The sequence below is a fragment of the Juglans microcarpa x Juglans regia genome, chromosome 4D (assembly GCF_004785595.1).
Source record: "Juglans microcarpa x Juglans regia isolate MS1-56 chromosome 4D, Jm3101_v1.0, whole genome shotgun sequence".
NCBI lineage: Eukaryota > Viridiplantae > Streptophyta > Magnoliopsida > Fagales > Juglandaceae > Juglans > Juglans microcarpa x Juglans regia.
Genome location: NC_054600.1, coordinates 21,283,289 through 21,308,130, shown reverse-complemented (window position 1 = coordinate 21,308,130; position 24,842 = coordinate 21,283,289). Strand labels below are relative to the sequence as shown.

At 34.6% G+C, this 24,842-nt stretch overlaps 1 protein-coding gene across 1 annotated transcript; it reads right to left on the bottom strand.

Moving 5' to 3' along the window:
• Window positions 1-7,299: 7,299 nt before the first annotated feature.
• On the bottom strand, window positions 7,300-8,448 carry LOC121259442 (EID1-like F-box protein 3). The gene has a single exon (XM_041161035.1). The coding sequence runs from the start codon at window positions 8,399-8,401 to the stop codon at window positions 7,442-7,444; it is 960 nt and encodes a 319-aa protein (XP_041016969.1). The 5' UTR covers window positions 8,402-8,448; the 3' UTR covers window positions 7,300-7,441.
• Between the last annotated feature and the right edge of the window lie 16,394 nt (window positions 8,449-24,842).

Below are 24,842 nucleotides of genomic sequence, written 5' to 3'. Positions count from 1 at the left end.
CAAAGCTGGCGACTTAGTGCTGAAGGAAACCAGTGTCACCACGGGAGAAGAAGGGAAATTAGGCCCTCGATGGGAAGGCCCTTATGTTGTAATAGCAAGTCATAGACTGGGAGCTTACCACCTCAAGGATGCCGCAATGCGTGAGCTACCCCACCCATGGAATGCAGAACATTTACGAAAGTACTACGTCTAAGGAAAAGATTTGTAATTATTCTTTCATTTGTTGACTTCATTTTTTTAATAATAAATGCCTGCACATTTTTTCCACCTATCTTTGGCTTTTCGACAAATTAAAAAATGTGGCCAAGACCTAAAGACAAAAGGTGATGTGGTCGAGTGATTTCCTACTAGCCTAATAATTAAAGATAAAACGGTCAAGGGATCTCTCATTAACACCTTCTCGCCAAAAGGTGACATGGTCGAAGGACCTCCAACTAGCCTGATAATTAAAGGTAAAACGGTCAAGGGATCTCTCATTAACACCTTCTCATCAAAAGGGGACGTGGTCGAGGGATCTCTCACTAGCCTAATAATTAAAGGTAAAACGATCGAGAAATCTCCTATTAACACATTCTCGCCAAAATGTGACATGGTTGAAGGATCTCCCACTAGCCTAATAATTAAAGGTAAAAAGGACACCCACTCGCCAAGGTTACGAGGTCGAGGGCATCTCCCGCTACACCTCTTCGCCAAGGCTACAAGATTGAGGATCTCTCCTGTTAGGCCCATCACCAAAAGTTATGCGGTCGAGGGCATCTTCCGCTACGCTCCACTCGCCAAGATTACACTGTTGAGGATCTATCCCGTTACACCCATCGCCAAGAGTTACGCGGTCGAGGGCATCTCCTGCTACACTCCACTCGCCAAGGTTATGTGGTTGAAGGCATCTCCCGCTACACCTATTCACCAAGGCTACACGGTCAAGGATCTCTCCCGTTATGGCAATCACCAAGAGTTATGCGGTCGAGGGCATCTCCCGCTACATTCCACTCACCAAGGTTATGCGATCGAGGGCATCTCCCGCTACACCTATTTGCCAAGGCTACACGGTTGAGGATCTCTCCCGTTACTCCCATCGCTAAGAGTTACCCGATTGAGGTTATCTCCGGCTACACTCCACTCACCAAGGTTACACGGTTGATGGCATCTCCAGCTACACGTATTTGCCAAGGGTACACGGTCGAGGATCTCTCCCGTTATGCCTATCGCCAAGAGTTACATGGTCGATGGCATTTACCGCTACACTTCACTCGCCAATGTTACGCGATCAAGTAGCCAATTTTTCTCTCTCTTTGTTGAAGACCTCCACTTGGGCGGCCAAAGCATCCCTCTCCTGCATGGCCACTTTTGCTTGACGAAGGCGACCGGCCAAGTCATCCCGTTCCTACATAGCCATCTTTGCCTGGCGAAGACGAGCAGCAAAGTCATCTCGCTCTTGCTCAAAGTTCTTCGCTTGGTTTAGGCGGGTAGATTTGACCGTTGACATGCTCGAGGAATGGAAATTACACGACACCTTGAAAAATGAAATAGCGCTTAGAGTCAAGTCCGATCACACTGTGTGTAATGAGACTTCGCAGGGTAACTAGAGAGGGCATCTCGCTCGCCCGGTCAGTATGGTATGGGCCTAGGTCTTCACTTATTCCTGATTCTAGCCCCAATACTGAAGAGGCCCATCAATACTGAGAGGGCCCAACCCAATGCCAAAATCGACTGGGTAACCATCCAACAGTGATAAAGGATAAGAACAGTTATAAAGGATGAACCTTCATCTCCAAGTTTAAATTTGAATAATAGATATATCTATTATTTTTTAAGCAACAAAATGGTTCAGAAGTTTTATATAAAATGAGAACACAGGTACATAAAATGGATATGATTTCTTTGATATTAAGGATGATTCGCAATTATAGACTTAGGCATCGAAAACGTTCCATTGAACCCCCAAGCCGCCTTATTCTTTGGTTGCAGGCGATCGCTTGGTGGTGGCAGTGAAACACCTCCAAAACAGCATTATTATTATACTTGTTGAAAAATTTAATAATATATAAGCTTTTATATATAAAAACAAAACGAGAATAGTGTAAATTCGCGTTTTTTTCCCCTTTTAATAGTGATCTGTAATGGTTTTTCTCTCTCTTTAATACAAGTAATTGATTATTGTTCTGTAGTTGTGTAGCACGTAATATCATAAATTTTATTTTTAAAAATCATAATACTGATACACTCTTCTATATAAATCTTAAAAATGGACAGAAAAAAGGATAATATGATGCCTCCAATAGTACATATTGGTTAGTGTAAAGAGCTATGAGTTTAAGATACGAGTCAAGTTCTAAGTTTGAGAGTTACTTAAGTAATTTATTTATATTGCTTATATTAGGCCTCGTTTGTTTTTACAGTTTATCTCAATTCATCTTATCTAATCATTATAATTACACAAAATAAAATAAACAACAATTTAACTTTTTCAAATCCCAAAACAAAAATAATATTAAAAAAATATATTCTAACAACATTTTATTCAACTTTTTAATTTTAATCTCATCTCATCTCATATCATTTGCGAAAACAAACGAGACCAGATCTCTGTATATAGAAAAATGCTTTTAAATAAGATTTGTTTCTAAAAAAGATAACGGTATCCTAATTTCATTGATTATTATCCTCACTTATATAACTTTGGGAGTTATAATGAGGGACAAATTTTAAAAAGCCTCAAAATCAAATTCCTAAAAAATGTATAAAGACCTTATAATAGCATAGTACAATGAGAGTGGAGAATAAAAGAGAATACTAGTTTCGAATAGAAGGAAGACTTGCATGATCCATATAAAGCAGAACAATGAATTGAAAAGAGACGCTTTGATATTAGACACTCATGTAAAATTATCTAGGTTTACTCTTTCCCAAAGCCCATTCGGCTTTAGTCACTCAATCAACAGACTCGGCTTAGGGTTTCAAACCTGCCCTATAGTTTAAGAAGATCTTATAAAAAGAGTTTGTGATAAACATCGGTATGAATTCATCTAATCGGTAGCTAGTCAAGTAGTTAAATAAAATATTATTAGAATATAATTTTTTAATATAATTTTTGTTTTATAATTTAAAAAAATTGAATTATTTTTTTATATTTTATTTGAGAGTTTAGAAAATTTGTAATGCTTATACGAGATGAGATAGTTTGTGAAAACAAACTACACCTAAGAAGCCTTAGTGCTGGTGTCAGAAAGCTTAGATTCAGACTCACATTTTGCTCATGCTCTAAAAACTCAAGTTGAAAATAACTTATTTGGAGCAAAAAACTCCTTTTTTTCCCCCCTAAAAACTAGGTTGATCTGAATGTTACTACATGGGTTCTACCTGATTGTAGTTCTCTTGGGTTTTCTTTTGGCCAGAGATTCGAGTGTGGGTTCTTTTCTTTCTTTATGGATGAGTTATGGTGAAGGGAGTTAAAAAATCTGGAATTTGAAAGGGTGCTGGTACTTAGCACCATCATTTTGCCCCCTCAAAATTATCACTAGTTCAAATTAATTTTTTGTGTGTTTTTTATTTTTAAATGTTAAAGAAAAAAAAAAGCACACAAATGCACTATTCATAAGATTTTTAACTATTTTAAAAAATCAAATACATGACTAGCGGTAACTTTAAAGAGGCAAAATGATAGAGCACTAGCATTATTCAATTTGACATCACCGCCCCAAACGCAAACAATGAACATCACTGCCTAAATGCTAAAGGGGTGTAGAACTGGGCCCCATTTTTTTTGGGGTCCGGTCCGAAACCCGGAATCCTGTAGTATCAAGGCGGGTTATTTGCCTGGATTACACCCGAACGGTTTAGAGAAATTCGAATCTGGTTAGATCTAGTTTTATGACCCAGTTATCAATAACCAGGTCTTTTTTTTTTTTTTACAAAAAAAAAAAATCATGCTCCCAATTAGCTATGATGTGAAGAGTAGTAGCATTGTATTAGTCTAATTAGTTATGATGTATTATTATTTATTTTGTTCCTTATAAATTAATATTTTGCATTGTGATGTAACAATAATATAATTTATTTTGTATTTTTATTTATTTTGTTATTTATTTTATTTTATTAAAAAAACTTTTAAAAAGTGTTGAAATTACTTTTTTAAAAAAATCTGGACAATTTAAACATGATATCATAATTTTTTTTAAAAAAAAAATGCTATAAAAATATTTTTTAAAAGTTTAAACAATTTTTTATTGAATTTAGTTATCCGCTCGGATTAATCTGGCCAAATAACTACCCGTTTTTAGAATCGGTATCCGGATCTAGTTATGGCCGGATATCCTGATCCGGTTGCACCCCTAAAATGCTGCATTTCATTAATCCAACATGCAAGTGCACGTTGGCTCGGCTCCGCAAATCCATGCCTGCATTTAGAGATTTCCTAAGGAAAATGCTAGTTTACCCTCTCACTTTGTCCACTCACTTTGACCGCTTGTGTTTGTAATTTTTTTTTAATTAATAATTAAGAAAGTGATTTTTAATATATTGATGTATTTTTTATATTTTTTAAAAATATTTAAATATGTTAAAAAAATATAAAAAAAAATACCAAAATAGCGTAGCGGTCAAATGGAGCGGCAGCACCGCTCATTTCCCAATGAGGCTCTACAATTTTTACTAAATAGGTTTTAATATTTTATTAGTGATATGTGACCAATCACACGAAGTTCGCAAGTCTTTACATGAAGATTTACGAACTACAATCTCAAAAGGCCTATTGCTGCCATGATATATTCACTGAACGAAACAAAGTTTTCTTCTGGCTCTCTATAATCATTTGCGCTTTTCATCTTCATGCAATCACAGAAGATCTTTGATTGAAATTAAAAACAAAGTTTTCTCGGGAATGCCATTGGTGAGCTTTCAGCCCCACCAAATGGTCTTCTTATACAGTTTACTCGGAAGAAATATGGACTTCCTGGTTAAAACCAAACTTGTAACTAGAAAGTTAGGTGTTGGAGCAAGACAAAAACTCCACCAACTCCTCTGCTCGAAATGGGTTAAGAGTTCACCAGAATCCTCAGGAGGCACTACTCCGGTCTGTGCTTTCTTGAGCCTAATTCATGATATGTAGGAAACAAAGTATCTACATTGCAAGTGGAATGACTAAGTGACATATTCCTAACTTCTAAAACACCAGCTTCAGAACTGACATTAGAACCGTATTTACTACCAAAACGAGAATTCCCCAAATACTGGATTATTCTCATCCTCTTCGATTGCTACCAGTCTACCCAACTCTCGGCTCGCCCTTGAAGACCAGGCATACCTTGTGAATTCTGATAAGTGGGGGTAGGTGGTATATGAGATTTCACATTATTTGAGAATGTGAAGTTCTTGCTCTTTATAATGTTCTAATAAGGCTCCAATTATATCATTGACTAGTCCTTTTAGAGTATAGGTCATTTGATTTAGGCCTTTCATTAGGACATTACATACCTAAACATCTTGAAGATAGGCTTTCAGGTTCACCCTTAGATCCTGTCATCAAAATACATATAGAATCTTATAAAAGGAATCAGAAAAGGAAAAAAAAAAACAGAGTCGGTTCCTGTCCATTGTTGATAGCTCATAACAGGGCAGTTGGCTACTAACTTGTTTTATCAGAGCTTCACTTCAGGAAACATATATATATATATATATATATATATATATATATCAGGCGTATCCTGAGATTTCAAAGGACATGGTCACAGGCACCCCCACATCAGGTTTATCAGGCTAAATGACATTCATAAGGAAAATGAATATAATGAATTTCCAAATTCAGACCCCATGCTATATATATATATATGGTCTTGATGTGTAAGTGGTAACTCTCAATTAATGCAATTTATTTGAGTTGGGGCAGTTTGTGGCAGTACTTATGCCAATTACAATGGTCTAATAATTAGTTGTATATCATAAATAATCATGTTGATCATTTTATGGGCTATATAATAAAATAAAGTGAACTATTAATATAAAAATTATTCTCGCATGGAAATGATGTTGGGATATAAAATAAATAATAAAATTTATATTTTTTTTATTAATTTAAATTTCTAGAACAAGTTTAAGAGTGAAAAATCCAGACCGACCATTTCATATATAGGATTGGCTTGTCCTCAAAACAAGCCTATTTTCCACAACTGGTCTTAAGAAAAGGCATGTAAAAGAAATGCTGGTGTTATATATATATATATATATATATATATATATATATATATATATATATAATAAAAAGTCAGAAGTAAAAATTGTCTTTTATAAAAATATAACAACAACTTAAAAGAACCCAGAATGAAGAAGCTGACATGACCGCAGCTCCGGGAGATCATGCCAATTATTAATTAAGATGGCACATCTGATCATATGATCAGACCATTATAATTACATGTTTTTAGTTGGGAAAAATCTTGACATATAAAATCACTCCAGTTTTTATTGTTCTTTTCTTTTTGTTAGGATTTATAGAGCGAAAATGGTTGTGTTTTTGGTAAAATTGTGACACTTCCATTAAGGTATTTGTCCCATAAACTGAAAATAAATATGAATAGAAAATTGAGTTTCAAGTACACGGATTGTTCACCAATAATATCTATTTATAAACCACAAGGCATTATACAACTTGACCAAATCAAAAGTTTGTCTTTTGACATTTTTTCAACTAATAAATCTTTATGCGCACATGCTTTTGTCATTATCATATATGACCATTTAAAATCTCTAAGTTTATCTTATATGACCATTTAAAATTTCTATGTGCGCATGCTTTTATCATTATCTTATATGACCATTTATTATATATATATATATATCTGGCTCCCACTTAGCGAATTCATTCACACTAAAAAGCTTGTGTGAACGACATCTCGGCGACTGAATTAATATTTCAATCACATATATATTGGCCCGCTTATAAATACTTTTCTTGCGTAACAACTATATTCATGATTTATTTATTTTAATTTGATGAAATGGCTGACGTGGAAATAGATTGCCGCATGTTTCTAATTGGTAGTTGAATGCGTAAACTTGCTTTTAATTAATAATTATATATGTATGTATATATATATATATATATTTGATTGAGAGAGGTATGATCAAAACAGTAATCTTTTGAATTGGAGGAGACTGTTAGCTAGATTACATTAATAATTAGATGGGCACATTGGCATATATGATTTCTCAGTATCAAATAGATGCCATAAGGAAAAGGTGATCATGATCTCTCAGTACTTCACATTAATCAACTCTAATTTCCTTATAAATATAAAAGCACACGATTAATATTCTTCTTAATGACCCAACAATTATGTATATAGTGTGCACAAACACTTACCTCTTTTGTACATTACATTTAACGATACCCTTCGACATCTCCAATAACTTAACTATTAATGCATTTCTAATCAACTCTCAAAATTTAACTACTCAAGACTTCTGACTTCTGATGTATCCCCACCAGCACTTCATGGGGACCCACTAAGGAATTCCCCATCTCCATTTTCCCTCGTCCTTTGAACTCCATACCCATGTGATTCGCCGTCCGATCCTCATTATCAACCCCGCGGATCCCATCATCGCCGTCGCTACCTTCCTCCTCCTCTTCCTCCTTTTCGTCTTCGTCTTCGCCTTCGCCTTCGTCCTCGTCCGACGATAACGGCACCAGCCAACACGTCCCATGCAAGTGCCCGTTCACGCACACGAAATAATCTAAGCCTCCAGAGTGCGAGCCCAGTCTCCTAGCCGCGCTCTTTGGCACCAGCCCAGCCGTCGTCATGCTCCATACGCGTGCCCCACAGTATGGACATCTCATTCTCTCCTCCAGCTCCACCTGCCGCCCGATTAAGCACGCCCTCGTCTTCGATCTGCTAAATCCCTTGAAAACCCCTCTATAGATCCCCAGATCATCTTCCTTGTCCCCTGTCGGATGCTCGCACGGGTCGCTCACGTACAACAAGTCGCCCCGACACTTCTTGGCCAGGAAGCTTCGGCCTGAAGTTTTCGAGAACCGAGAGGCCTTCGCGAAGTGGCCCGGAGAGGGTTGACTCACCTTGAAATGCCGAGTTGACTCGAACCCACAGCAGAAAAACATCAGCTTCGCCAGCGCGTGCCACCCGCCGCAGAACCGGCCGTTGGGCATGCCGTTGGCCAATGTGGCTACCATGCGCGGGGCGCGGTACAGGCAGGCCTCGCGCCAGAGTAGCCGCTTCGCTATGGCTCGGAGCTTTCGGTTAACGGAAGATGCCGAGCACAGGGTGTGGATGTCCCATCTGATGGTCTCGAAGAGAAGGACGAGTACGCGCTCGTTGAATATGCCGGACTCAGCTGACTCAGAACCTTGACTCGGCGGGTTTGGTTTGAGACGCTGGTTCCGACTCATGGCAAAACTACGGGCCGATTTCTCCGCGCTTGGATATATAAATCTGTCCGAGTACGAAACGTGGCTTTCAGAGAATGGCTGGTTAAAGTGTATCAGAGCCTGGGTTTGGGACTAGGGATAACGTGTCATGTTTCTATTCGCAAAGGGACGCGTGTAGGCATTGTATTGCTGAGATGCCTGCCGTGATAGAGAATCGAGAGTAACGTCAGGGATCCCCATTGTGGATGGAGGAGGGCATGATTGGACACGTGTCCCGCCGGGGCTCAGATTCGAAAATATCTTTTTCGTAGCTCAAAAATATCTCAGGGTTCTACACGCGTTGGTCTTGTTTTGCGTGTTTTGACACGAGTCCACTGGGATTATCCATGTACTTTTTTTCTTTCTTCTTTATTATTTATTCCCCAGCACTCCTTCTAATAATGCTTCCACACGTGGACAAGTGCTGGGGTTACACGTATATTTCAGATTTTATTTTCTTTGGATAATTTAATATTTTTTATATTAGGAGTGGTCGCTTTTGCCATTGCATCACGTGGTGTCGAGCAAAACAAACAAAAGTGAAGAGGTGGGTCGGAAGGTTGGATTTTATTTGGTATGGGAACTGGGAAGAGACGAGAGGAAAGAGAGAGAGTGGGTTGGTGAGTGGTAAACTGGTAATTTACTCAAAACATAACGTTTACTTTGTCAGCAGGTGCCAGGAGGCGGCATGGCACTGTGTAAAATCTCAAAGGAAGCTGAAATGCCCATCGATCACTTGGTGAGTGGGAGATTTTGGAAGTAGCATGCATTCACTTTGGGATGCTTGGTTGTCACACACTCACTCTCCTTTTCAATTTTCCATTTTCGGCGTGAGATTTGGTTGATTGACGATTAAGCACAGGTTTGAATGGTAAATTCATTTTATTTTATTATTATAATTTTTTAAAATTTTTACATAAAATATAATAAATAATTTATTTTTTTAAAATTTTAAAATAATACTAATATTAATTTTAATATTTTATTTAACTAATATAAAATTATCTCAACTTATTTCTGAATCGAAACACCATTCTCATATAATAAATAATAAAAAAAAATTTAATAAATATTAAAAAAAAATTATCATTATGGCAATGTTCCATATGTGGATTGTGCTATCATTTTCCTTTATGAACACGTTTAATATGTATTTTAATGAACTTGTTAGATTATTATTTTATGAGCTTCTACTCATCTCTACACATCATATTTATTTTTATTTTTTATTTTATTCTTCTTAAACTAATTGAATTCTTCTATTCATCATCTATACATCACATATTTAATAAGAAAATAATTAAAAAATTAAAAAATTATGTGTAGTATGTAGTGTGAGAATGATGAGTAGAATTTTTTAATTTTTATTTTTAAATCAAGTATTTCATATTTTAATAAAGAACTTTGCTATACATTAGTTGGTAACTTAACACACTACTTATAATAAAATTCGTTATAATTTTTTAAAAATTAAGAAATTAATTATTTTTTAACATAACTGATGTAGAAAATTTCTACACCAACAATGTGTTAATTATGTAAAAAATAAATTTTATCTTTACGAATAGTCCTTCACTTGCGAGTAAGCTTTATTACGTAAATAATAATATTTTTTCTTTTATAACGATTGGAAAATGGGAGCCAGTGCCCGTGGCAAAAGGCAAGATATGGAACGGGGTTTTTGTCGGACCTTGTTTCGTCAGGACAAATTCACAGTTGTCGTGTTCTCATTCGTCTTAATTCCGCGTACCGCACAAGATGCTCCATCTAACTGAAAATGTACGATTTTTCTGAATTCAGGCGTGAAGTATTACGCCGCGTGTTCAGTAAAGACCTTTGGGAGGGGTACGTGGCACTCCCCAGCATATTTCCGTTGGGTAATGGATTAGAGTGACTGTGTATTGTACTTGTAACGAAACGTGGTGAGTCCTGAGGAACCCATCAGTTTTTGTCTGGACACGTGGCCGCCTCTAAAACATAATGGACCACTTCTATGGTTGATGCCGAGGTACCATGTGATAATTCATTTTCTCCCATATTGTTTGTTCGTTTGTGAGAAGACAGAGATGCTCTCGCCATTTTAATGCGATTAAACACGCTGTAATTAGGCATTCGTAGGGCCGGATTTTTTTTTTTTTTTTTTTGGTTTCCCGGACGGGATCTGGAAATTCGGATGATTCCGGACGGCCGGATTCGATCTGGGCTGTTAATTTAAACCGGATATGGTATGGACCACCTAAGATCGAGTCTCTTGATCCCATTGAACCTAAAGTCAGATATAATTATTGTTTGAAATTTTATGGATGCCATCATAAATATGACACTTCATTAATGTCATATCATTTAAGATTTGTTTGTCCGGACTCTCCCATTATAGAGAAAAAATTTTGAGAATGATAAATCACTATCACAGTCTCAAGTTAGGATAGATGGTAAATGATTTAGTCTTCAAGTATTAGAAAAATATGATCCTGAAAAATTAAAGACGATAATTGCTAATTTTTTTATCTAATGTGAATTGCTATTCAAGATTATAGAGCATTCGACATTTGTTAATCTCCTGAGTACTTTAGAGTCTAAACACACATTACTATCCCAAACCACATTTCAAAAAGAGCATTGATTTATACAATATTGAGGCCAAGCAAAAGTTGAAGTGGGCATTTGCCATCCAGAACTAAAGCGTTAAAACATTATTTATGGTAAAGATTAGAAACAAAAATGTTGTGTTTGGTTTTCAAACTCAGTTAAGCTCAGTTGAGTTCAGTCTAATTTTAAACTGAGTCTAACATTCAAACACCCAGCTATCAAATTATTAAACGCATCCTAACTCAAAACCTTCTTACACGTGAGATCCACAACTATTTTCAATTTAAAACATTTTTATACGTGGAATTCACAATTTTTTTTAATTTCTCATAAAAAGTATTAAACTCATCTTAACATCCAAACACACTTTAAACTCAGTTTAGATGGGCCCCACATAACTCTCTCTACTACTCAACTCATTACTATTTATAAAGAACTCAACTCAACTAAGTTCAGCTCAACATGTAAACGCAGCCTAAGAGTTGCATGATATTAGCCGTCCACTCATTTAAAAATAAGGGATAGGTTGAGTACTGTATGCATGAATTGGATTGGAAAATGTATCATGTAACTGAAGTGGGCACCGAAGGGAGACTTTGTTTCTCTTTTTCCTTGAAGAATACGTAGGAGATGCTCCATTATTTGATCCATGGTAAGACATAAGGAATGCTAGTACAAAACTTGTTCAGGAGACAAAATAGAAAAAATCTCTCTCCAATGAACCTGTGTCATAATTTTCCCATGTTTTCTTGGATGTTTTCAATACACCATTACTTTATATTAGAGATCATTGATCTAGAGTTCTAATACACATGATGCTTCTCAAACATCTTAATTCCCTTTCATTTTTTTTACCAGCACTTTCTGCTGTTTCGATCATTCAAACGATTGGATCAGACCAAAACAAGATCAGGTATAATATGTTTGGAGGTGGAGCTGGGACAATGGGGTTTGGATCAATTAGATCATGTGCTTGAAAAGCATGCATCTTGAGGTTTGGATTTGTAACATTATACGTTACGTTCAACAAAGGTCCTCATGTCGATATTTTTCACAAGCTGAGTACAGCTAGCTAGATTAACCCTGCATCCATGCAGTTGAATTAGATCATCTACAATATATATATATATATATATAGAGAGAGAGAGAGAGAGAGAGAGAGAGTAACTTAATATATAGAGTAAGATGCAGTTTGGGTTGTCTACAAATTTGTGGTGTTAACATCTACATGAGCCAAAGTACTATTCAATAATACAGGCCGCAACAAGCCGCCGATGCTTCGGATTTTCATACATGTATGCATGCAATAAGCTGGGAAGCACAGAAGATCAGAACATGCGCAGTTAGCTACGTGATCTGCATATTTTGAAGAAGAAAGCTACTCTTAATGCTCCCAGCTACCGGTTGTCCTTTTCTCTTTTTTTATTTAGTGATTAAATAAGTTTTTTTTTAATAATATTTTTTTAATGATGTTGTGGTTTTTTTATTTTTTTAAAAAATATTTAAAAGTGTGAAAAAAATACATGTAAAAATAAGAAAAAAAAATAAAACAATTGCACTAACGATAATAATTTGTAGTTTCCGTGTATTGTTTGTGTTGATATATTATTATTTATTTTGTATAAAAAATAATAATAAACATAAAGGCCTATAAAAAAGACTTTTTAAATTGTTAAGAAGATTTTTTTTTTAAAAAAAACCTTTTAATTTTTTTTTTTTAAATCCGAGTGTTAAAAATGATATTAGATTTTTTTTTCCTTAAAAAAAGTGGTATAAAAACATTTTAAAAAGTCTTTTTTTTAAAACCAAAAAAAGATATTAATAAACCTGGATATCTGGTTACAATCCGGATATTCAGTTCACATCTAGTTACGGTCTGGATTATTTTCAGATTTATCTGGGAGGATAATCGCCCAGTTTTTAAAACCCTGATACAGATCGGATTATGGCCGGATACCTGGATCCGTATCCGATTCTACACCTCTAGGTATTCGATTCCATTATGAAAAGAGAAATTAAGGGAATATTTGAAAATAATTTCCATCTCTTTTCATTACATCTTATCTTATTTTTAAAGATTATTCAAACACAAATACTTTCAAACTAATCATTACAACTTTTCCATACTTTCAAACAAAGAACAAAAAATAATTCTATTTTTTTCAAATCTCAAAATAAAAATAATATTAAAAATTTATATTCTAATAATATTTTAACTTTATAATATTTTTATTCAATTTTTTCTCTCTCATTTTTTAAAACCCAATAAATACTTAATTCAAACAATCTCACTATTATTCATAAACTATCTCACTATTATTCATAAAATTATTATCTCATCTCATTCTCCAAGCATTAAGCATTCCAATCAATTCTACAATTGAGAACTAAACTCAATTTAATTAGTAAAAAATTCAGTGTGAATGTGTCTTTTTTCAAAGATAATCGAGTCGGATCAAGTTTTATATGAATCATATTGTTTAATAAGTGATCATAATTTTATATTTACAAACGAGTTTATTCTATAAACGAATTGAGCGCAAGTCGGGATTAGCCAAATTAGATTCGTGCTACCAATTGAGTAGCCTGTTTAGATTACACTTTTTTTTCTTGGCCTATTTAGATTACACTTATAACTATAAGTGAGAACTAAACAATCTCTGAATTTTGAGTACACATGCTATAAATGATGATTGATTAATTTAAAAATATAAAATGGATTATATTCTTTTTATCATAGATTATTCCTTACATTCCAAGTTAGCAAAACTTTTAGTTTTATATAATAATAATAATAATAATAAATTTTATAAGTAAAAATGTAATTCCTTGTTTTCGTTTATTCATTTTCTTATGTTATTCGTAGCTTTTTTACACACATACAACACATCATTGAAGTAGGACCCATAATATTAATTTAAAAAAATACCAATATTTTAATATTTTAAAACTATAATAGATCAAACTTACAACTTGCACGAATTTTTTATTGATAAAGATTTTGTTATCTAATACTATATTTAGATGTCAAGATTATCTCAACTCATTTCAAATTAATTATTAATAAAGTTTATTATTTTTTTAACTTCTCATAAAATGTTAAACTTATTTCAACATATTTTATATATTCAAACACATATGATCTCAATATTTATATTCAAATACATTTATAAAATCCACAAAACATTATTATTCACATGTAAATCAATTCAGATTATATGAAATTACCTCAACATCTAAACATAACTTAAGGTGAGGTTTAGATAGTAAATTGAGATAAAAGTTAAAAATTGAATAAAATACGGTTAGAATATTATTTTTTAATATTATTATTATTTTGAGATTTGAAAAAATTGAATTATTTATTATATTTTGTATAAAAAATTTAAAAAAATTATAATGATTATATGTGATGAGTTGAAATGTGTTTGAGGCATTTTTGAATCCAAACCCAAACGTGTCGCACCAAAACTGTGAGTTTTAATGTTGGAAGGAGGGACGAAAAGTTTGGAAAAGTTTCAGAAACTTTTACAAAAGTTTGAAGTGAAAAATTACTCCCAATTTTTTTTTTTTTTTTTTAAAAAGGAAATTACTCCTAAACTTGTTTACAGATATGATATATATAATCTGCCTTGAATGAAAGAAGAATAGTCAACATATAATTTTCAAGTAGTCTGAAAATAGATATCGTAATCAAAGTTCTGATCAAGTCAACGACACGATCAATTCCATCACCCAAAAAAAAAAAAAAAAAAAAAATGTAGCAACCTTTTACGTGAAAAATATCTTTCCAACTAATTGATGGGAAAATGTTGAGAAACAACAAATTAAAATAAAAATGAAATATCTATTGTTTAACTCCATATTAATCGTAAGCCATAATATTACATAGAGGATGGAGCTATGTCTATAGCTCCTGGACCTGGGAGCTACCGTTAGGCATAATTGATCTTTTTATTTTTTATTTTTTTTAATGTATTTTTTAACACTTTTAAATATTTTTTAAAAAAATAAAAAATCACAATATTATTAAAAATACTTTCTTAATCACAAAGTAAAATGAGAAATTTAAAAATAAAATAAAAAATTTCAATGGTAAGAACTAGCGATAAATACCAGTAATGAGAATATCATTTTCCTTACATAAAAGTTAAATGCCTATAAAATCATCTACTTTCATTTTGAATACAAAACTTTTTTTTTTTAAGGGAAATATCATCATTCATTCATTCATCAAGAGAAACTTATATATATGACCAGATACATGTGAGGATATGCCCATATCAACCATTTGGAGCTTTTCTAGTATGCTACAGGACTGATCTGAACTTCACTGCTGCTGATACTCTCTATAGACAAATGTCCAAGAAACAGCACTCTGCCTAGACAGAGACTCAATCTCACCCTTTATAAATCAATTTCTATGGACAAATAGTACAAGAGACGAACTCATTTTTTTATTTTTACTATACAATAAGGAAAATAAGAACGAAAAATGATGGATTACAGTTTGGATCAACTCCGGTAAACTTTGACAACACGTGAAGGCAGTAAGCTTATCTCTTTTCACCCACAACAGTCAGATATGAAAGATCTAGTGGTGGTGATTTTGATGATTTGGCGCGGGCGCGTGAGAACCGCGTGCAGTTGTGAGCTGTGCCTGAGGATCATGCATGGTGATTTCAGGAAAACCGTCACTATCATTCGAATTGTTTGAGGCCTGAGAGTCTTCTTGTACTGCGCGTGTTTCTTGAGAGTTGCTAGAAAATTGTAAATCTGACTTTTTCGACCTTAAATGAAGAAAAATAATATAAGAAATGATGGAAGGAGTGGGAGAAAGAGGAGGAGAAGGAGAAGTGAGGGAAGGAGAGGGGGAGGGTAGAGGAAGCCGAGGCCTCTTCCTTCAGCGAAACTCAGATCTAGAGACTTTTTTTTTTTTTAGTGAGAGAGGATTCTCGAAGGGAAAGATAGCTCAATTGAATACAAAACTTCTTGAATTGCTATTTGAAACCTGAAAATTATTATTTTTTCTTTAATTTCTTAGTGGAATCTTGAAGATAAGACTTCACAACTAATTTCATATGAGTTAGATACCATCATCTTGAATTATTTGTTTAGTATTTGATCTTAAGATTGAGATCTCGTCATAAAGGAAGAGAGAGAAGGAAGGTTGTAGAAGATGACTTGTTTCCAATGTGACATCACAAACTCAGCTCAAAGGAGGGGTCTCATCATAAAGGAAGAGAGAGAATGAAATGAGATGACAAAAGCTGAGCAAGGGAAAATGTGTCATGGGCAAATAAAGGATGTGACAGGAAAAAGGGAAAAAGAGAGAAAAATGGGGTCAGGCACAAAGAGAGGACGATGAAGTGACATAAAGTCTGAGTGCTTCACCAACCCCTTACAGAGGCCAATAAAAGGGATTTAAAACCAAATATTAGAGGAGGACTTCAAGACTTTTGGGCGACTTGATGCGGGAATTTCTTCAACCTCCAGATGGAAGCTTCAGTTTTATTTATTTCCAGGCAATAGGGGTCACCGATCCATTTGTATAGTAAGCTACGAGAGGCCATGAGAGACTGTAAATTACTCCCATTAATAGTGGATTTGCACCCCAAATGCCGGAGATGACTCCTTTTTCCCCCTTCAACCTGTTGTTACAAAATTGCCCTAACATTTATAATATGCAATATGTATAGTTTTTTTCCCTTCTAAAAAATCAATATATGTTTAGATATTTAGTTATTTTCTTTAAGATCTAGCCCCAATTCTTAAAGAATACAAATATTTTAAAATTCACAAGTTTGGCATTAAGAATTTTCTAAACGATATTTTTATTTGCCTTCAACCTCCCTTCATAATATTTTATTTTTTTGCAATTGTCTGTTCAGTCAACTTAAAAACTTTTATATTTTTTAGATGGTTTTCTTCATTTTGCATGTCCATAACTTCAAAGAGAAACCCTACTTATACAAAGGCTTTTTTTTTTTTTTTTTTTTATGGAAAATAATTTTATTGCTAAAAAGAACTTACAAAGATTCTTGCAAAATAATAGAGTGAATATACTCAGGAACATCTTCAATGTCAAATTAATCCTCTTGGAAATTAAGAGCATCCCTCGCCAAGTTGTGAGCTGCACCATTAGTTTCTCTCCTCATATGTTTAACAATCCATTGTGCATAAGAGTTAAGCATAGCCTTTGTATCTTCAACTAATAGTCCAACTGAACTCCAATCCTTCACGTCCTTATTGAGAAGATTAACCACTTGCAATGCATCTCCCTCAAGAATAAACTATCTAATCCCCATATCTTTACAAAATTGAGCAGCCATCTACACTGCATAAGATTTAGCAACAAAAGCTTTTGCATAGAGTGCCCGCAAGGCTCTAAGGGAGCCTAAGACTTGGCCTTTTGCATCCCTAATGACAACTCCAATCCCAATCTTGTCTTTGATTTTATCAATGGCTGCATTCCAGTTCACCTTGTCATATCCTTATGAGGTTCACCTTGTCATATCCTTATGAGGTTTCTTCCATGACTGGGTCTGTAGTGCATTACTACTTGGTAATAAATGCCTCTCTTAATGGCTATGAAAAAGTTGTAGCTTCTTCCTGGCTCTTTGGATGAGTTTGTTGGGATGAAGGAATTCTTTGCCATGAGTAACATAATTCCTCCTCATCCATATCAGCCTAGTAATTACAATGCTTCTTCCAGATCTTCCTTCTGCAATCTTTGGGCCAACTGTCTCCATTTCTCGATAAAGCATGACTTTGGAAAGACATCTTTTGAATTCTTATACCACCTAAACTCCAAACATCTCAGGAAGCCACACAATTCCAAAGTACATGGGGCTTTGCATATTGGGCACAAGTCATCTTCTACAACCTTACTTTTGAACAAATTGGAAAAGGTGGGGAGAGCATCTCTACAGGCTTTCCAGATAAACATTTTTATAGAATTTGGAACATTCAATCTCCAAATAGATCTTGAAGTACCATTATTAGATCTCCCTTAGAGGTTCCTGCATCAAACCTGGTAGTGAGCTCTCTATGAAGATGGTAAGCACTTTTGATAGAAAATTTGTGATCCTTAGAGTAAAAACATACAAGTTTATCCTCTATTCCTTTTAAACTGATAGAAACTTTTTTAATCAAATCAACTTCCTGAGGGGTAAAAGATTTTAGTAAAAGACTTTCATTCCACCACTGCAAATTAGCATCAATAAGTTTTTCTACCTTGGCATCCTCTCCAAGATCTAAAATTGGAGACTGGATTCTATGATTGTAGGGCACTGGTAGTCACTTATCACTCCAAATCTTCACACTCTTGCCATTGCCAATTCTCTAATATAATCCCTCTTCCAACAGACTCTTTCCTGCTACAATACTTTTCCATTCATATGATGGTCTGTGGCCTAATTTTGATTAAAATAAATCATGTTGAGGGAAATATTTTTCTTCGAAAATTTGTGCAGGGAGGGATTCTAGATGGTGCAATATTCTCCTACATTGTTTGGATAACATATCAATGTTAAAGCTATTGAAATCCCTAAATCCCAAACCACCAAACTCCTTAGACATCCTCATTTGTTTCCAACTCACCCATTGGATCTTAGAATGATCTTCATTATAACTCCACCAAAATCTCTTCATCATTCTATTCAATTTTTTACAATTGGATTGAGGAAGTAGAAAATATCCCCATGGTATAAATGAAAATTTCTTAGAAGATTGCTTTGAGAAGAATTTCTTTGCTTGCAGCAGACAATAGTTTTGTCTTCCAATTGATTATACGAGTCCACGTCCTATCCATAAGAGAATGAAATGCAGGTGCCTTTTTCCTACCAATAACAGCAGGAAGACCCAAGTATTTCTCAAAAGAGCCAGTGGATCTTACTCCTGCAATTTGCAAAATGTTCTGTTGGATTTTTGGTGGGGTATTCCTTCTAAAGAACAAGGAAGTTTTCTCTTTGTTGAGCATCATCCTGAAGCCTTTTCATAAGTCTCCAAGATATGGAAGATACGACTCCATTCAAGAGAGATTGCTCTACAAAAGACGAGGTTGTCATCCACAAATAATAGATGGTTGATACATAGATAGCTTTTCCCAATAGGAACACCGGAAATGCTACCCTTGGCTTCTGCAATTTTAAGAAGAGAAGTCAAAACTTCTGTGCACAAAATGAATAGGTATGGAGAAAGGGGGATCCTCTACCTTAAACCTCTAGTAGGAATAAATTAGGCCTGTGGTTCACTATTAATCAGAAATCTTCAAGAAATCCACCTTTTATCAAATCCCAGTTTGCACATGACTTCTTCAAGAAATCTTCACTCAACACGATCATAAGCTTTACTTATATCAAGTTTAAATGCCATAAAACCCGATTGTCCATGCATTTGAGAGTTCATTAAGTGGAGGGTCTCATATGCCACCAAAATGTTGGGAGTGATCAGTTGACTTGGCACAAATGTAGTCTGATTGGGAAAGATGATCTCAGGAAGAATTTTCTTCAACTTATTTGCAAGAACTTTAGTAACAAACTTGTAAATCACACTACAAAGACTGATAAGCCTAAAATCAGTCACCTTCTTAGGTTGCTTTTTCTTTAGAATCAGAGTAATAAAAATGTCATTGACATTTTGGAGGGAGCCACCATTCTTCAGAAATCTTAACACAAATTGACAGACTTTAGCTCCAACAACATGCTTGTTAGCTTGATAAAAATGGGCTGGAAAGCCATCAGGACCGAGAAAACTGAGAGGAGGCATTTGAAAAAAGGAAAAAAGGCTTCTTTAACTTCCATTTCATTGAACTCATGCAAGAGCTTAGAGTTCATTTCTATTGTCACACAAGCCATCAATCCATACAGACAACTACATATTTCAGAAGGATTAGAGGTACTAAAGAGATAAGAGAAAAAGCTTGTGAAAGTGTCCCCTGTCATGGATTGATTTGTTATTGAGTGGCACTAATCATCCACAATTTGTTTGATCATTTTTTTTTTGTTCTTTTTTGATTTGCATACACATGGTAATACTTTGTATTCCTATCACTATGATGCAGCAATCACTGCTTGGCTTTTTGCTTCCATTTGAGTTCATCTTCCTCGAGAGAGCTCTCCACTTTCCTTTGAAGCTGCTGAATCATACTAATATGCTCACCACTTGTTGAAGCTTGCAAATATGCAATTTCCTTCATTTTCTTTCTAATAGTTCCTTGCTTATTTCTAGCAATAGAGGATTTCATTTCTTGAGAGCCTATTTGCACTTAAAAATTTGTCTCTAAACCTTGAGCAGCCTTGATCTCCATTGAGGCGCAACCTTGATCTCCATTTGAGGCCAACCTTCATGCCTCTGATAGCGTCTGAACAACCTTATTTTAGCTGCCACATAGCTTACCATCTAAAGAGATAATGCTTTCTTCTATCGTTACAATTGTTGTAATAAGAGCTGCTGGTTACCAGAAGCAACAGTATGGAGGGGACAATGATCATATTTGATGGCAGGTAATATTGAACAGATTGAATTATTGATTTTTTTTTATGCCATTCAGGGTTACCAACAACTTTATCAAGTCTTTCTCAGGAAAAGCCATGATCTCTCTTATTATTGGACTAAGTAAATTGCTGGCCCATAGTATGAACATCACTTAGAGAATAGAATTCAAGTGCTTTCCTGAAATTCTCCACTTGCTTGTAAGGTCAAGAAATAGCTCCACATTTTTCATCTTGACATATTATGTCATTGAAATCCCTAGCATAGAGCCATGGAATGGCTCTATTTGGCTCTTTGTTTAAGAAGGGTCCAGCTACTTTGCCTCTTAGAAGTGTCTGGATGACCATAGAATTCAGTAAACTGCCAGGAAGAAACATGGTGCGCCTATGTGATAATAGCATTAATATGCCATCTGGTATAACTAACAAGCTGAACATCCAACATATGGTTCCATAAGAGAGCCAAACCTCCACTGCAGCCAATACTCTCTGCAACAAAAAAGCTATCAAAATTCAGTTTGACCCTTATATTCTCAATTCTACTTTTATTGCACTTGGTTTCCATTAAGAAAACCAAGTTGGGAGACTTTTTCTTCATCAAAAGACTCAGGATTCTAACTGTCCGAGGGTTCCCAACCCTCGACAGTTCCAACTTAGGAGATTCGTTGGCCTTGGCGAGACTGGGAACTAGCCTCCGCCATTAAACATTCAAGTCCACTTCCTGAGGAAAAAATGTTCTTTCCTTTCTTTGGGTTGGAGCCTTCCACCAAATTCATTAATGAGGCTTCCAAAGATGAGGTATATGAATTAGATGACATTCATTTCCTTGAGAAAGTTATGAGGCTATTAATCTGAGAATGTTCTTCTTTTGTTCTTGCTCTTCTCTTCCATTTACTGACCTTGGTTAGATTGCAATTAGATTACTTCACCTGTTCAAACAACTGGTAGCTCCTGCACCTTTTCACACCTGTTATCTGGAGAGTGGACTTTATTGAATTTGGCCTCATTAAGCTCCTGAAATTCAAGTGTCATACTTTCTTAATGAAAGCAGTCACCTTGATTTTGATTTGTATCTAGAGAATCTTTGCCCAAAATGGGCTTAACAGGATCCTTTGATTGCTCGATAGGATATCTAGTAGTTTCCTTTCCAGAGAGTTGACTAGCTGTGTACTTCTTGTGTGTTAAATGGAAATTTTCCTTATTTATGGACTCTCTTAAAGGGTTATCCAAAAATTCAATCACCTTATTCGTGATAGAAAAATCCTTGCCATAATTTTTAGGTCTCTTGTCATGTCATCTTCTTATTCCTGCAGTTCAATAGGGTTTGAATTCGCCTGCACCTTGTCCACTTTGCCTCCATGTTGCTTACCACTACTTGTGATTTCTGAAGAAGGGGCTCTAAACCAAGCACCATATTGGTTTTGATCACCCAAATGCAATGACATGTTTGTAGCAGCCTTCATACACCCAGATTCACTATGCTTTATAATTCCACATCTAAAACAAAAATTTGGTAACCTCTCGTACTTAAAGGATATCCAATATTGATTACCTTGAAGATTTAAGAGAGTCCCTCTCATTTGTGGCATGGTAATATCAAGTTTAGGCTTAATTTTGAGGTATGGACTCCATCCAACACCATCTTCATCAACATCAACTTCCATCACAATCCCCATCTTATTACTAACTTGTACTCCTATCTCCTTAGTCATCCCACATAGAGGCAAATTATGAAGTTGAATCCATGATGATTTTCTACTAAATATAAGATCTTTCGCTGATAAAGAACCATCAACAAATTTCAAACAAAACAAGTTGTGATCAAAAGACCATGGTCTACCTCTCGGAACTCTCATTAAATCATGATCATTCTGAAATTCAAGTAAAAACAAATCGACACCAACCTCTCGAAAATGAACCCCACCTTTTGCCTTCTAGATTCTCATCATGGTAGTTCTAAAAGCTTCTTTGTTCACAGCCTTGCCTGCCACCAACAGCCCAACCAGACAGAGTTTTCCATGCTTCATGACCACATCTTCATTGGAGTTGTCTATAGTGACCTCTAGTAGTTCTTCATCTGTCAGCTGGAGGTTACCCCAATTGGCTATGATCTCGTCTGACATCTTTACATGCAACGTGATCAACAATATTATTTGGTATTCAACTACTAAACAATCTTCTTGACAAAGCCAAAAGACCAAACTTGCCCAAAGTAAGAGAAAAACCTCCCCAGCAAGCGCCGAGAGACCCCATCAAGAAAACAAGATAGTACTTAATTACACAATGCGGTTTTTGATATATACAAAGTTTTTGGCTAAAGAGGGAAACTAGTATTTGTAATTTGTGATCTTATACTATCCCGAGATGCATAAGATTTTCCAAGTTTATGAATATTTGTATATTGATTTTTATTTCTCAGACTTCATGTGTAATTTGTGTTTTGTACCATTGCGTATAACAAAATATGCAATGAAAAAAGCTACTACGTTATTAGCTACATTTGGAACATGGAAGCAATTGAACTCATCTGAGTTGAGTTCAAACTTAAGTCTAACCCAACATTCAAACATGCAACTCCCAAATCACTAAACATCACTCAACTCAAGACCTCTTTACACATGAGACCCGCACCATTTTTCAACTCAAAACCTCTTTACAAGCGGAACCCACAATTTTTTAACTTCCCATAAACAAATCTAAACTCATTTTAGGTGAACCTCACAAAACTCATTTTACCATCTCAACTTACTATTATTCATAAATCACTCAGCTCAACATCCAAATGCAACCTAAGCCTCTCAATTGCCTGAGATGTTGTTGATTGATCCATTACACAAGTAACCTGTGACTAAAGTTGATAATATGAGTGTAAACTTGGACGTGGATTCAGGCACCCAACTATACCATAATCTGTATTTGGGTTTATAATGCAGTTTGGATACGCAACCTTATCCTATTATAAAAACCTCGGTATCTGGTTACCTGGATTGTAATCAGATACCAGAATTTTTCAAAACAACATTTTAAATAGAGAGATAAAAATACAAAATAATGTCGTTTTAAATATCATAACAATACCATTTCATCATAAAGCATAAAATTTTCAAAAAAAATGAAACTTGGAACTTGGTTACGGGTGTTGGATATCAACCTGATACCTACATTATATACTATACACACATCTGGATATAGACGGTTATAAAATTTGGATACCTACATGAATTTCCAGGTAAATACTTGTTCGGATGAACCTAATTTTTCGAGTTTCGGACCAGACTGAAAGAAAAACCAGTCCAAATTTTGAGCCCAAATTGAGAAGTAAGTTAATAATAGGTCTAGAGTATCTAGAGTTAGTTGTTTGGATGTTGATATGGTTTCATCTCATTTCATCACATCTCGACATCTAAACATCACTTAAACATACACTTTTCAATTTTAAATTTTCAAGTTTTTCATTTAATAATTACTTCATTATTACAACTTTTTCAAATTTGTAAATAAAACATAAGAAAAAATTAAATATTTTTAATACTCAAAACAGAAATAATATTAAAAAATAATATTTTAACAATATTTTAACGTTATAAGATTTTTATTTCTCATTTCCCAAAACTTTATAAAATATCATAACTTAAATAATTTAACTATTATTCACAAACTATTTTACTAATATTTAAATATTTCTGATCCCATCTAATTCTCTAAGCATCACTACTAAAGATCTCTCATCTCGTACTCGATGTTTGGGCTGATTCTTTGTTACTAAAGAGTTTTTTGTTTATAGTTTTCATTACAAGTGACAGTTTATTGTACCCATTGTCTCATCGTGTCATATATACACACGTTATTGTTTTCTTTTTTTTTTGGATATGAAGAAATTTTATAGTTTGACCTTTGGAAATTTATGGGATTAAGAATAAGAGCAATGCTAGATATAGTTTTATGAGCCATTCTACTCGTCATCCCTACATCACACACTACACATAATTTTTTATTAATCATGTGTAGTGTGGTGTAAGGATGATGAATATAATTTTTTTAGTTTTATAGTCTTACTATTAATTTTCTTTGAGAGGATTTTAAAATTTTCAGACCGTTAGGCGTTAATTGTAAAACTAATACATGAGTTTTTACGCTTTTGCATTTCGAGATCCAAGTTTTAAATTTTTATAAATTTGATCTCTGAATTTCACGAAACTCGTAATTACATATCTTTGTTAATTTTCCATTAGAAATATGTTAGTCTTGATTAAGTGACACGTGACATCAATATCCACTTCAGCCACTCAAATACTCTAATAGAAAATTGACGCAAGTACCTAATTATAAGTTTTTTAAAG

Coding starts and splice junctions, on each gene's coding strand:
- LOC121259442 (XM_041161035.1), bottom strand. CDS start 8,401: ATGAGTCGGAACCAGCGTCTCAAACCAAACCCGCCGAGTCAAGGTTCT.